General features: G+C 46.6%; 1 protein-coding gene across 1 annotated transcript in view; it reads left to right on the plus strand.

Annotated features, from left to right (window-relative positions):
• The first annotated feature begins 2,735 nt into the window (after window positions 1–2,735).
• Window positions 2,736–15,683, plus strand: part of PLEKHG5 (pleckstrin homology and RhoGEF domain containing G5) — a 115,127-nt gene continuing 102,179 nt past the window's right edge. The window contains exon 1 of the mRNA XM_069079372.1: window positions 2,736–3,778. Coding sequence (XP_068935473.1) covers window positions 3,712–3,778 — 67 coding nt within the window. The 5' untranslated portion in view covers window positions 2,736–3,711. The remainder of the gene's footprint in view (window positions 3,779–15,683) is intronic.

Raw genomic sequence — 15,683 nt, forward strand, 5'->3', positions numbered from 1 at the left:
CAGACTGGAAAGGACAGGTCATCTGGGTTGGGTTTTTTTGGTTTAGTTTTGTTTTCAGCACACTATATCTGCACTATGATATGGCAGTCAAAAATATTCATGAGGTCTTGGGTGACCTTGAAAAGAGGCCAAGTCCTCAGCACAAAGGAGTGATGAGAGTTCTGTCCTGCCTGCTCTTGGGTCACAGCTTCAGATCTATGTCTGGTGTTGTGGTTGTCATGATTTTGGAAGGTCTTTTGTCAGCTAAGGTATTCAAACAGTGACTCCCAGGAGCGTGGAGTATCTTGAAAACATGGCATGTGAGGGTTGATGTTTTGTACAGAGAAGACTTTGGGGGGTTGGAGGAAGACATGACAGCTGTCTGTGAGTATCTGAAAGAACTGATGAGTGGAAGAGGGACAGCAGACATCTGTTTGACTCCAGAGAATGGAATAAATAGAAACAGTGAGTGGAAATTGCAGAGGTAGATTTTGACCCAAGGTAAGAGGTTTCCTTACAATTTGACCCATCCAAGAGTGGAATGGGCTGCTTTGGGCAGTAGTGATACAGTGAAAAGAAGTGTGGGCTTGGAGATCCTAGGAGCCTATATTGAGGGCCAGACTTGACAAATATTTATTGGGCGCCTACTATATGCCAGACACTGCGCTAAGTGCTGGGGATACAAAAAGAAGCCAAGGACAAGCCCAGCCCTCAAGGAGCTTACAGTCTAATGAGAGAAACAATCAAGCCGTGTAGAGGATAAATGGGAAATGGGAAATAATTCAGAGGGGTTAGGGAAGGCTTCCTGCAGAAGGTGGGATTTTAGTTAGGACCTAAAGGAAGCTAGAAGGTGGAGGTGAGGAGAAAAGATGTTTCAGGTGTGGGGGCCAGCCAGAGATAATGCCCAGAGCCAAGAGATGGAGTATCTTGTTTTTGGCACATCTAAAAGGCCGGTGTCACTGGACTAAAGAGTACATAGCTGAGGGGGAAGGCTGGAAATATGAGAGAGCTAAGTTATGATGGTCTTTGAATGCCAGACAAAGGTTTTTATATTTGTTCTTGGAGGCAAAAGGGAGCAACTGGAGTTTATTGATTAGGGGTTAACATGTTCAGACCCACACTTTTTTTTTTCTTCTTTTACGCAATCGGGGTTAAGTAACTTGCTCAAGGTTACACGGCCAGGTGTTTCTGGGTGGGTGCTAAGTGTCTGAGCCCGGGATTCGATCTCCAGGTCCTCTCAAACACTGGAGCCGGTGCTCTTACTCGATGTGCTACCTGGCCACCCCGAGACCCGCACTTTCACTTGGATAACTGAATGGAAGCTGCAGGAGATTGAGGCAGACAAACCTATGTAGTCCAGGCATAAGCCTAATGAGGGCCTGCACCAGCATGGCGGCCACGTCAGAGGAGAGAAGGAGGCATATAGGAGAAATGTTCCTAAGGTACAACCCATAGACCTTGGCAACAGCTTAGATGTGGGGGTGGTGAGACAGTGAAGAGTTGAGAATAATGTCTAGGTGACTGGAAGGGTAGTGATACCCCCTATGATAATAGGGAACATTTTGGGGGAAAGATAATGAGTTTCTTTTTGGATATGTTGAGTTTAAGGCATCTACAAGACATCCAGTTTGAGATGTCTTTGGGGCAGTTGGAGATCTGCAGAGAGGTTAGGGTTGTTATCTACTCTTCAATGCCAAAATTTGTTCCCCTACTTACAGGGAGGTGTGTACTCTAAACTTCTCATGATTCAAAAAATGTCATTTTAAAAGCCCCCCCCTTCCCCCCAGGAAGCAGATGTGGCAACCATCATTGGTAACCCATTCCAGCTGGAAAATGGGTTCATGTATCTCTAAAAAATACATTTTAAATTCTTAAAGGTGAATCAGATTTGGGGGCCAAGAGAAGACCCTCAAGATCTAGGGTCCCATTTCATAACAACACACGGGATATAGAGAGAATGGCAGTGCCATGTAGTGGATAGGGAGGGTGCTAGATCTGGAGCCGAGGACAGCTGGTTTTCTGTGTGACCCTGGGCAATCTGCATAACCACCCTGTGCTACGTTTTCCTCCTTGGTACAATGACAATACTGAACTAGACCTCCGAGAGTTCCCTTCCAGGAGGGATCCTGAGTCCTCTACAGGCTTCAGTAATCAGGGAAGTGAGGGGGCTTGGTACAGATGACTTCTAAGTTCTCTTCAGTTCTAAATTTGTTTTGTGGTCTTTACGGCCCTGTCCAGCTTGAAGCTTGCGATCCTGTTGGTTTTCTGTGAGCCTTGGTTTCTTCCTATGTAAAGTGAAGGTGTTGGACTGGGTGACCTCTGAGGTCCTTTCTAGCTCTACCTCTAAATGTGGCCCTCCCTCTGAGCCTCAGTTTCCTGCTCCATAAAATAAAGGGGCTGAACAAGGTGACCCTTGAGGTCCCTCCCAGCTCTCTGTCGTCATACCTCTTTGAAGCTCATGGATGGCTTTTATGTTCATTTTCTAACAGACCTCCAGAAAGCCCTGTCCCTCTTGACAGCACGTATGCAGATTTCACCCTCAAAAGCTCTTGTTGTTTTTTTTTTAAATCCTGACTCATTTAAAAACAGACAGAATCTGTGCCTACAACCCTCCCTTTTAAAGAGTTAAAGCTTTAGCTAATCCAGTCTTAATTCTCCCCATATGGTTGGGCCTGGCAGCAGAGGAAAGAGTTGGCTGACAATTCAAGCCTGAACAGTGGCTAAGATAAATATGGGGGCCATCTGTGCAGCTAGGGAAAAAAAATTCATGTGAAGAACAGACAGACCCTGCTAAGTTAAACATATTTCCAAGACTTTGCTAGGAAAAAAAAAAAAGGAGGGCTGACAGTGGGTTGGGGTAGGGAAGAGGAGGCGGGGAGAGAGATGCCAGAAAGGAGGCAAACTTGGTTGTCTCAAAGGGAAGGGGTCCATTCTGAAAATTCTGGTGAACTGAATAATCAGATCTGGAAATGGGGAAGGGAGCTAGGGAGACAGTGATGTTCCCGGGCGTTCCCACGGCAACCCGCCCTGACGCTGCTGTGATGCTCAGAATGCTGTGGTCTGGGTTTTTATAAAGGGCTGGAAAATCAGCTCCTGCAGGCTGCGAACATTTCTCCCGAGCAGGGGCCAAGGACGTATGTATCAGGCGGGTCCGGGAAAGCTACCAACCTTGAAGGACTTCCTCCTAGCTAAGGACAGCGGCTGGCTGGCAGAGGAGGGGCTTGGGGTTGTCTCCTGAAGCTGTAGAGAAAAGGAATTTTCATAGCTTTGGTTTCTGGGTGCCTGGCATGTAGTAGGGGCTTGGCCAATGTTTGTCAAATTGAATTGAACGACAGAGCCAGCCAGCAGTGAGGAAAGTGAGCCTCACGGCATCAGTGCCTGGAAATGGACATGCCCAAAGCCGTGTCTGCAAGAACCATACGTTAAAATATACAACACTCAAGGGGGTCCTAAGAAGAAACAGCCTAGCAGGAGCTGAAAGCTTCATATCCTTTTGGCACAAAGACAGACCAGCTGAAGAAATCAACACCAGGGCTGAATCTGAGAGGAGACCTCCATCAGCAGCCAGACTGCTGGCTCCCTGGCAAAGCTGGGCAGACTGGTCTCAGGTGCCGGTGCTCAAGCGAGTCCAGAATATCAGGGAGCAGCACTGTCCCGATGCCATCCTGACTGGAGGGCTTTTAACAGGCAGGATCGGCTGGCTGGTACCCCCAAACCCCATCCAGGAGGAGCATGAGTTCAGTTCTGACAAAATATGGATCTCCACCACGCAGCTGGCTGAGCCTACGCTTGGGAACCAGTGAGTATATTTTTACCTTATTCCCCCCCCCCCCATCCATTCCTAAAATAAGAGGTAGGGCTCGGCAGAAAGAGGGGCTTTGGAGATTGTGACTGAGTCTGGTCTCTCTGGATCAGCTGAGGAATAGCCGAGAACCTTTAATTACTTTGATAGGCTGGAAGCACTTCTCTGCAGGAGAGTAATCGGTAGGGTGAGGTGTTAAGCGCACAAAGGTGGAAAGCCTCCCCATAGAGCTAGGGTGAACCAGTGACTTTAAGAGCAGAAATCATGCCCTGATCTGGGAGGGAGGACACAGCTAGAGCACAGTTACTTTCTGGGCCAAAGTCGAGATACCTCTTGGGAAAAGCTCCCAGATGTCTCCAGGGTCTGTGGCAGCAGTGGCTTCTCCTGGACGATTTAGTGCATCAGAATGTGGCAGTGACAGCCTGTCCTTGGGAGAACATTCTAGCTGCAAGCTGACTCAGAACTACTTCTAGACATTTCAGCAGGGATGCCAGGCTGATTTCTACAGCCTGATTAGCTCAAAGTGTATGTGTGTGCATGTGTGTGTGTTGGGGGGGTCAGGGGAATGTGAGATATCATGGAAGACATTTAAAAAAAAGCCCAAGAACAAATAAATGTTTTGCTGATGCCTTTCTTATCAAAAGATTGCTTCATTTTCAGGGACACCCTTTACCCATAACAGAAGTTAGGCATTAAGCAAAAAAAAAAAAAAATTACCATGCATTGACCAGATCATCATCATGGAATTTTCAAAACATAACCAGAATTCATTTTAAATCACTTTTAAAAATAAAAATATACCTTGTAGCACTTTATGAGGTGGGGGGGGAAGAAGAAGAGGATTAGGCTACTAAATCAGTGACCTACATGGAAATTCCTGAGATTGGTTTGCTCTGGGGCACTCCCTTACACATACACATCCATACACACACACATACAATCTAATGTGAGGAAACCATTTGAAAATGGAGCTACCTTTGACACCCCGAAATGTCTCCAGATCAGAGCCCTCCTGGGAACATACCTTTCATCCAGTTGGGGCTGGCCTGAGGCTAGAATGGCCAAGTGGGCAACTTTATCTTATCTCCCTGTTGCCTCCATGCCCTCACCCAGGCTGGTTCCTGCTACCTCACTCTCATGTATAGCCACTGAATGCCCACCTGCTGTCCACAGAATTCATTGGGTCTCTACCCCCATCCCTTACTTGGATCTCTCTTCTTTGGGCAGTCTGCCAGACTTTCCCAGACCTTTTCCTCCTGTCTCCTTTCTTTCTGTCCCATTTCTTCTTTTCTGAGTCCTGTCCAGGCCCCAAATCTAGTCAAGGAAAGGGGAAGGGAATAAACATTCATATAATAGGTGCTATGGGCCAGGAACTGTGCTAAATGCTTTTTACAACTGTTATCTGATCTTCACAACAACCCTTTGAGGTAGAGATGCTGTTATGATCCCCATTTCACAGACAAGGAAACTGAGGCAGAGGGGTTAAATGGCTTGTCCTGAGTCACACAGCTAAGGGTCAGCTACCTTCCAAATATGTTTATGATATGAATATGTTCTATCTAAGTCATGTATAATCCCCTCTCTACCAGGTAACCTAAGTGCTTTTTACTGAAGATTCCCAAATAATACAATATAGGCAGCAGCTCCCTTCTTTGACTATACATAAGGCCAACCCTATGACCCGGCTTTTCAGACTCTCATGATCTGGGTCTTGATGCCATTACATGAGATTATTCTTTCTCCTAAGATACCTGACCAGGCTCCTACCTTGCCTCAAATGTCAGAAGCTTCCTGAGATAGCCTGGGCCCCTACCTCAGTGACAGATCGTGTTCTTGGAATCTCTGAGACTGACTTGGACTTTCGTTGACCTGACTTTAAAAAAGAAAAAGAAAACTTCCCTAAATGTTCAACCGAAACCCCCGATGCCTGGAACAAGGAGGAAGCAGGAGGCCTTCCTAGATGGGGCCTTCCCAGCTGCTAGGGTTGTAGATGCTGGTCAAATGATTAGGGTTTTTTTCCTTGTGTCATGTGGTTTTGCTGTTGCTGTGGTGGTGGTGGGGAGTTCTGTCGGTGTTGCCTAGGAAAGATACTGACACTGAGAAGCTCATGGAACTTCATACTGGCTCGTGACGCAAAGTGTCCAGTGCCTGAAGGACCATGGTCCAAGGTCCTTTGGTTCACAGTCTCACTGGTTCATTGATTTAGAGCTGGAAGGGACCTTCAAGGTCATCGACTAGAGACTGCTTTGTCTACCTTTAGAGTTGTAAGATTTTAGTGCTAAAAAGGACCTTGAGACTATCTCATCTTAACTGAATTCATGGATTTTTTTTAAAGAAATAAAAAAAGATTTTGATTAATGTCTTTCAACAGAATTAGTTCCCTCTATAACCTTATTATTTTATTTTATTTACTTAAAACTTGATTCGGAGAAGAGATCTTTGGCATGAAGGTTAAGAACTCCTGTCTTCTGGGTCAACCCTTTCATTTTTACAAATGAGGAAACTGAGGCAATCAGGGTTTGGTGACTTCCCCAGAGTCACACATCTAGCAAGTGTCTGAGGCTGAATTTGAATTCAAGTCTTCCTGACTCCAGGCCCAGTGCTGCCTCAGGTAGCTGCCACCTAGCTGCCTCAGTGACCCCAATGATCCATCCAAAGGGCCTGCTTATAGGCTCAAATGAAGGAATTGACCTGGATGACCTCTGAGGTTCATTTTTTGATTGTATAATGTGGAACTTGAGCCCTGAATTAGGCATAGAATGCCTGAGTGTCTGATGTCTGATGACTGCCACTGCCCAGAAGTCAGACAGTCTGTCCAAGTGATTCCCTCTAATCCTGACCTATGTCCTATTGCCAAATTATTGATCATGAACCTGGCAGTAGAAAAAAAAATTGGCATGCTTGACCAATCTGTGCATATTTATTAATGATATAATTTACTACTGTACTAATAACTATATAGATTATAAAACATCTAAAATAGAAATAAAAGGGACCAGATAAAGATGAAAAAAATATTTTGTCCTAGAGTTAATTGGGAGCCACTAGATTGTCTGGGGGGTGACATGCTCAGACCTGTGCTTTTAGAAAATCACTGGTGGTTGAGTGGATGATGGATTGGAGTTGGGGAGATTTCACTCAAGGAAACCAATTACGAGGTAGGGGAGAGGTAATGTTGAGTGGGTAGAGAGAGGGGTCAGATGTGAAAGATGTTTGGAAGTGAGAGATGACAAGACTTGGCAACTGAATGCATATGTAGGATGATGGAGAATGAGGCTTCAAAAACAACAATGAGAATATTAGCCTGGTAGGCTAGAAAGATGGTGGTGCCCTGGACAGAAATCAGGAAGTTAGGAAGACGGTTGGGTTTGGGAGGGAAAAGAGGGTCTACTCTTATTCACTGGCCATTGCCTGGAATCAAAGAGCCTGATCTCTGAGGGGTGTCTGCTGAACCCACAAGGTGATTTGGATGGAGCAGAGTGTGGTTGTTTTGGGGGATGGGGGCAAACATTTTCCCAATGGCACCTGTTACAGCTACTGCTGGTGGGTATCTGGGGCATAATAGTTATTAGGTTCTGTTCTAAGGGGACCATGCCTGGCTCAGAAGGAGGTTGGAAGTCTGGGCAGTCAAGAAAGGCAATGGAAGAGGGAGAGAGATACTATGCATTCCCCTACTCTCTGACTAGCCCATTATCTAACCCTCGGTATCCTCAAGTGGCTCAATTTGGAGACCACTAATTTAGTCCCCCACCCTACCCACACAGTCGGACACCAGCTTCTGAGGAGCTGGCTGAGGTGGCTTTGTCCAGGGGAAGAGGTCCCGTGTTTGTCCCCAACTGGCAGGTGACTCACTGAGCCAAGACTTATCAAGTCTGATACATCCGAATTGTCCTTGAGTCTCCCAAGCGGTTCCCAGGAGCTGAGCTCCAGGACAGCCGGGGCCTGAGGTAATGCTTGTTGCTCTAGGAGCTGAGAATGAGGCAGAGGAGGAATGGATAGACTTACCATATGGGATAAGTGTTAGAGGACCTTGGGGAAAGGAGACCCAGGAGAATTCTCTCTCTCTCTCTCTCACACACACACACAAACTGTGTTCGTGTCTCTGTGTGTGTCTCTGTTTCTGTGTGTCTCTCTTTGTCTCTGTCTCTCTCTCTCTCTGGGTTTCTATAATGCCAATGCAATATTTACAGTGCCCACGATCACGATAAAGACTGTGACTATAATTATCACATGACATTCAATCACAAAATATACCAGATTCTCCAAATAGAGGATAGAACTGAAGCATTTATTTAGACACCAGAAAACCAAATCCCCAAACCAGTAAGTCGATTCCATCATAGTACCAACGATACTCAGAAGCCACAATAATTCTAGGAGCCACAGCATGCTTCAGCCTTCCCACAAACCAACACAAGATCAACATCTACTCATGAGCCTGTCTGACTCCTCTCTCCCCCACCATACTGCTAGCTCTGACCAGCTTCCTGTGGGCTCTGCTTCCCTTCAGCAGACTCTTCCCACCACAGCCTCTGTGACTACATTTAGTCTATTAGGGGGCAGAGTTTATCTTCATAGCAGGGAAGCTTCCTGTGGACTCTGCTCCATCCTCTAGCAAATTCTCTCCATCACAGGCTCCATGTGATTACATTCAGCCTATTAGGGGGCAGAGTTTACTTTCAAAGCAGGGGAGGTCTGCAAACTCCCCCCTAGGTCTATTAAGGGACAGGGAAGATCTTCAAATTCCTATTCCCATTACAGTTTCCTATAGATTTAGAGTTGGAAGGGACTTCAGGAGTCATCTAGTCCAATCTAATTTTACAGATGAGGAAGCTAAGGATTAGAGACCAAGTGACAGCTGGTTGATGGACAGGTGGTTCAGTGGATAGAGCACTGGTCCTGGAGTCAGGAAAACAAGAGTTCAGATGTGGCCTCAGATACTCCCTGCAAGACCCTGCGCAAGTCACTTGACTTGTCCGCCTTAGTTTCCCTTTAAAATGGTGATAATAATAGCACCTATTTCCCAGGGATGTGGTGAAGATCAAGTGAGATAATATTGTAAAGTGCTTAGCAAAGTGCCTGATACATAGTAGGCAATTTCCTTCCCTTGCTCCTTTCCTCTTTTCTTTTTCTCTTTCTTTCTTTTCTTCTTTCCTTCCCTTCCTCCTTTCTTCTTTCTTTCCTTTTCTCCCTTCCTCTCTCTTCCTTCTTCTTGTCCTTCCTTCCTTCCTTCTTTCCTTCCTTCCTTCCTTCCTTCTTCCCTTCCTCCCTTCCTCCCTTTCTTCCTTTCTTCTTCCCTTCCTCCCTCCTGTCCTTCCTTCCTTTCTTCCCTCTTGTCCTTCCTCCATTCCTTCCTTTGATCCTTCCTTTCTTCCTTCTTTCATTTCTTTCTTCTTCCCTCCCTCCTGTCCTTCCATCTTTCCTTCCTTCCTTTCCTCTTACCTCGCTCCTTCCCTCCTTCCCTCCCTTCCACACTTCTGTCTTTCCTTCATTCTCCTTGGTCACACAGCTAGCACATATCAGAAGTAAGATTTGACCTCAGGCTTTCCTGACTCCTAAGTTCAGCATCCTTTCCAGTCAGCAATCATTATGAAGCACCTACTATGTGCTGGACTAAGAGCTATGTATACAAAGAAGGACAAAGCCAGGCCCAGCCCCCGAGGTTTCTACAGGCCAAGCTGCCCCACAGTTAAACGCAATCCAGCAAGCATTTATTAAATGTCACAGATGCATGAGGCTCTGGGGGCTGAAAAGGTCAAAGGGAAGCAGTCCCTGCCCTCGGTGAGCTCCCATTCTGTAGGGAGACACCAATCTGGCCTCAATAAGTAAAAACCAAATAGGCAGAACCTTGGAAGTTCTGACTTTGGAGTCATAGGGTCAAACATGTAGATGTGCAAGGGGTCTCAGAGACCATCTAGTGCTCACTTTACAGGTGGGGAAGGAGAGGCCCAGACTGGCGGTCAGACAGTAGCATGGGCCAAAGGTGGGATTTGAACTCATGTTTCCTGACTCCAACCTCAGTACTTTTCCCAGTCATTTGGCTACACTGGCTCCCTGATGAGTTTCTGGGCTTCACTCAGAGCTAGGCTTGCTGGTTTGTGAGCGCCTGGAGGGAGGGAGTGTGTCTGATTTTCCCATCCCCCTCAGTGACTTGCCCCTGTACCAGTCAGGGAATACACCTGGGGTGAAGCTGGGCCTTCAGCTGCGTCCTCCAGGACAGGGGCAGTGCTGGGACCATTCATTGGATGGAGTCCTCATAGAATAGCTCCATGGGAGTAGAGGGGGCCTTGGAATGTGGATCAGCCCCCATGGCCACAGGCCGTGGCAGTCCTGGAGATGGGTTTCCCTCTCTTTCTCCTTCCCTCCTTCCCCAGCCGTGTGAAATACCTGGCACCATGCGACTGCTGGAATAAACTGAAGGCGTCAGCGTCTGCGTTCCTGCCTGTCTGACCACGGGGAAACCACCTCCTCCCTGCTCGTGGCTGGAGACCAGCTCGCCAGCCTCTCAGGACCTCTGGGAATGCACAGGAGATAGAGCCTGGCCTGGGGCAGAAGCCTGGCACCACGGCCTTGTTCTGGGAGCTAAATCTCAGCCCCTTTGACTGGGAGGAGAGCTAGAGTAGAGGCCCCAGAGGAACCTGGAAATACAGGAGCTGGGGAGAAGTGGGGCCCTATGGAGAAGGAGTCCATCTCCCCAAATAGAGGCACTACTCACTGTCCAGCTCTCTCTTAAGTCCTCTGGTCAGAGGTAGGGGCCAATAATAATAACAGCTAATAATTGTTTAGTGTTTTACTTCTCCTATCTCACATGAACCTCACAATAACCCTGAGGGATAGGTGCTAATATTTCCTCCATTTTACAGGTGGGGAAACTGAGGCAGACAGCAGTGATGTGACTTTCCCAGGGTCACAGTGTCTGTGGCTGGATTTGAACTCAGGACTTCTTGATTCCAGGCCCAGCACTCTGTTAATATTTCTCCATTTTATAGGTGAGGAAACTAAGGCAGACAGCGATGAAGTGACTTTCCTGGGGTCACACAGCTAGTAAAGGTCTTTTGACTCCAGGCCCAGCTCTCTATCTACCACACCATTTACCTGCCTGGTGGTTAAAATAAAAAAAAAAAAAAAGCAGAGGGGCAGCTAGGTGGCACAGTGAATAGACCACTGGCCCTGGAGTCAGGACCTGAGTTCAAAATCCAGCCTCAGATACCTAACACTTACTAGCCATGTAACCTTGGGCACGTCACTTAACCCCAATTGCCCTGCCTTTTCTCCTCCAAAAAGTAGAAGGAAGAGAAGCCATCTGTGTGTCTTCCAATGGGGCTTCCAGTGGAAGGGATCACAGGGAACTTTGGGAGGGTCCAGGCTGTACACTGAATGGAGTGCTGGAAGTTCTTGGGTTCAAATCTGACCTCAGACATATACTAGCTGTGTGACCCCCGGGCAAGTCACTTAACCTCAGTTCCCTCATCTGTGAAATGGGCATAATGATAGCACCCACCTTCTAGGGTTGTTCTGAGGACAAAATGAGGTATTTGTAAAGCTGCAGACCTCGAAAGAGTCGTGTATGACTTAGCAGTGATCAGGAGAGCTATCATCCCAGTTCTGGAGTATGGCAGCAGCTCTAATCCAGTAGAAGGCAGAGCTATTTACTCATGCCAACAACATTGGAAGATTTAAGAGCTATCTATGTGCTTCAGACACAAAAGTGTAATAGACACAATAGTCTGAGGAGACAGTAATATACCCATTGAATCTATGATTTCATTGAGGCAGAGAGGACCTTCTGCTGAAGTAGATCAGCCCCCTTCTCTAACACTTAAAGAGATTTCGAGGGTTGTCAGAGGGCACTCAGGGGGTAAGTGACTTGTTGTGGATCACCTAGAAGTGATGTGTTGGGGTGGGGGATGGACTTGAATTCTGGTCTTTCTGGTGCTTAGTCAGATCTTTATCCACCAGTGCTTAGCACAGTGACTGGCACGCAGTAGGTGTTTGAGAAATGCTTATTGCCTGACTCGTCCATACTCTCTCCTATGCAGGTCTGAGAGTATTTACAGGCAGAGAGAAGAAATGCAGTGTAGTTGGCAGGGGAGCCACTAGCCCCTGAGAGGTTGAGGAGACTTCCTTTTGAAGGTGGTGTTTGGATAGAGCTTTGACACAAACTAGGGAAGTTAAGAGGTTGACACGAGGAGGGAAGGCACTCCAGGTGTGGGATGCAGAGACAAGAGAGGGGATGCCAGGGGTGGGTGCCAGCACCATGACCAGTTTGGCCAGGGTGTTGAGGGAGTGGAGAGGAGTGACATGTAATAGGGCTGGATAGATGGACTGGAACCATGTTATAAGGGACTTTCAGCACCAAACAGAAGTTAGGTTATATTTGGTCCTAGAAATAATAGGGAGCCATTGCAGTCTATTAAGCAGGGGAGTGATGTGGTCAGCTGTGTACTTTGGGAGAAATGCCTCCTTATTGGATGAGGATGAAGGCTGTAAATAAGGAAATTCATAGATGGAGCCTCAGTGGAAACATCTTCAATTTTTGGACTAGACCAATTTCATTGGTAGAAGGTATTTCCCCTTTGGGAAAATTCTGCTGTCAATGAAGAACTTGGCCTCCAGGTGGTCTTCGGGGGTGGCCAGTGACCTGCCCAGAGTCAGCTCTCTATTCCCTGTCTTTGCTGTCTCTCTTAACAAATACTTATGAAGCATCTCCTATGTACAAAGTGCCAGTACACTAAGAAAATTGAGAGAATAAGGGAGGCAGGCTTTTGTTAAGTCCTTATTAGGTACCAGGCACTGTGCTAAATGCTGGAAAAATAAATATAAGCAAAAAGAAAGTCCCTGCCCTCAAGAAGCTTGCATTTTAATGGGGAAAACAATACACAAAAGGGATCTGAGAAGGAGTGGGGGTAGAAGTGAATTTAGGTGCAGGATTTTGAAGGTTCACAGAGAATGAAGAGCAAAGAAAATCCTAGTTTGGTTGAGACAGGAGGGAATCAGGGAAGACTTTATGGAAGAGGTATTTCTTTTTTTTTTTTTGGTCTTTTTTGGAGGGGGGAGGGCAGGGCAATTGGGGTTAAGTGACTTGCCCAAGGTCATACAACTAAAACTGAGTCGAATTTGAACTCAGGTCCTCCTGACTCCAGGGCCTGTGCTCTATTCACTGTACCACCTAGCTGCCTGGAGGAGATATTTCTTTGAGTTTGAAAGGAGAGGAAGATTCTGGAAGGATGGCTTGGCATTCCTCCGAGTAGATCCCTCAGTTTCCTCAACAGTAAAAGATCATAATAGCACCTACCTCTCAGGGTTATTATAAGCATCATCCAAGTTAATACTTGTAAAATGTTTAGCCCAGTACCTGGCATATAGTAAATATTTAGTAAATATGTGTTTCCTTTCCTGTCCTTAAGGTGCTTACATCCTAGGGGATGGGGAGGGGAAGACCGATATACACACAGATAAGGCAATTAAAATGTATCTAAAAGTAATAAGGGTGGGTATCATGCTTCCAAATGGATGATTAGGAAAGGCCTAGGCTAGGGGATACCTTTTGAGCTAAGCCTTAGAGGGAGCTAAGGATTCCAAAAATTGAAGATGAGGAGGGAAAGCTTCTCAGATTGGAGGGACAGCCTATGTAAAGCTGTGGATGTGAGAAAAGAAAATGTGTGTATGTATGTATGTATGTATGTATGTATGTATGCATACATATACACATGTTTATGAAACAAAAATGACATGTTCACCTAAGCATGTATCTACAAAATATAGTAGAATTGTGGGGTTTTTAAATAAGAAGGTTAAAAAAAGTGCCAAACCCGATGTATTTTTTTTTTTAACTCCAGAGGGCTAATTCTGCCTGCATGGCAGAATCGCCCTCTTCCTCTCCAGCTGTGGTGACCACATGCAAACACTCGCAACTGTTTAGAGGCCCTGGGTTTGGGGGGAGGGGGGAGGCCAGAGGGATCCACAGTGAGAGAGGCCCTTCTGGCCCCAGCTGCCAACCCTGTGGTTTGCTGGAAAGGGGCCGAGGCCCTCAGCATCCTCCTAGAATGCTGCAGGCCCTATTGTGTCCCCTGCCCCTCAGTCACTCCGGCCTCAGCCAAAATCCTTCCTTGGATCCTGTATACACGTGGCCTCTCTGTCTCTTTTAGGGCCCATTCATTCATTTAATAAACATTCATTCAGTGCCTTCTATGTGCCAAGCACTGTGCTAGAGTCTGAGGACAGAAACAAATGAGAAAAGAAACAATCCTTGTCCTCAACACGTCTGCAGAAAAACCAATACAGAATCGATAAAGTCAATGAGGGCCAGAAGGCATTGATAACTGCAGAGGCTGCCTGATATTACACTCAGCTCTTACAGGATGTTCGCGATTTTGGCCAAGTCCTGTTACTCCCCTGGGCCTCCATGTGTGACCTGCCTCCGCCAGATGATTTGTGCATTTCTCTCTTAGTTCTAGACATGAACCGAAACCCTCTCCATGTGATCTACTGAACATAAGCTGAGCTTTGCCTGGAGAGTGAATTTTCAAGACCCTCCTTTGTGTTCATCCTTGTGGGCTCATGCTCTCTTGTGTTAGGATACCTCTGCTCTCAGTATCCGTGTGAGTCCCAGTCCTTGGGAAGGAGGGAAAGAAGACCTGGCTTGGTTGTCTTGACCACAGGATGACAACCTCCCAGAGGGTCCTTGGTCCAGATGAATTTCAGCACGTGTAGGTAGACCAGTTGGGGGAGAGGGTATCTTCCTGAAGTGAAGGAAGTGGCTAGAGCCTTGAAGATGAACCAAAGAGGAAATTGGGAACTGCCAGAATCTAGTGGAACTGGGACAGCATGGGGGTCATGGGTGGAGTCATGGGTGGGGTCTGTCTCCCAGTCTAACCACCTTTTGGACAAACCAAGAACAAACCAGAAGGATGAAACTATTCCAAGCATGTATTTAGGAGGGGAATCAGCAGAGATGTTGATGAATGATCAGGTTGGATCTCATTCAGGTGGCTGGGTCCCATTTTTCCACAGGCTTCTTCCTTATCTAGGGACTTGCAGACAGCTCTGGGGCAAGATGGCTGGCCTCCAAGCCGATGTGTCTGGAGTTCAGCATTTTGAAAATCTGGTGGGGAAGAAAAAAAAAATAACCCTCAAGCTCACAACCCTGCCACCCAAAAGGGACCTTTAGTTGAGATTCTGCTTGCCCAGATAGGCACTTACAAGTGTTGGGGAGAGCCAATGCAAATGGGGTTTAGAAAGGAGGGCAAACAGGATGAGGGGACCAGAAACCATGGAGTCTGGTCAAAGCAACAGAAAATGCTCAATCTGGAAAAGGAAAAATTCAGGGGGATCGTACATTTGGGACTACATGGGATAGGAGAGGTCATCCAGCCTGACCCCCTCAATTTACAGATAGTCCCACAGAGGTGATATGATGACTGGCTCTCTTCAAACACAGAGGGCAGGATAAGGAGCAACCTGGAAGTCAGAGAGGTCTATTTTGGTTGAAAATAAGGAATTTCCTAGCTACTAGTGAAGTTAAGACAATAAGCAATCATTAGTACCTACTATGCTCCAGGCACTGTGATTAGTGCTGAGGTTACCAAGAAAGGCAGAAAATGGTGCCTGCCCTTAAGGAGCTCACAAACTAAATTTAATGAAGGAGAATACATGTAAAAAATTAGGTACATGCTATACATATATGCAATATATATGTACTCATACAGAGAATGAGACCAATAGACAACTAGAGAGTGAGTGAGGGAGAGAGAGAGAGAGAATGAGATAAACAGATAGACAGCTAGAGAATAGGGGAGAGAGAGACAGAGAGAGAGAGAGAGACAGAGAGAGACAGAGAGACAGAGAGAGAGAGAGACAGAGAGAGACAGAGAGACAGAGAGAGACAGAGAGAGACAGAGAG

The sequence above is a fragment of the Petaurus breviceps genome, unplaced genomic scaffold (genome assembly GCF_028583685.1).
Source record: "Petaurus breviceps papuanus isolate PSGF00001 unplaced genomic scaffold, PetGlider_PUasm1.0 91041, whole genome shotgun sequence".
Lineage (NCBI taxonomy): Eukaryota > Metazoa > Chordata > Mammalia > Diprotodontia > Petauridae > Petaurus > Petaurus breviceps.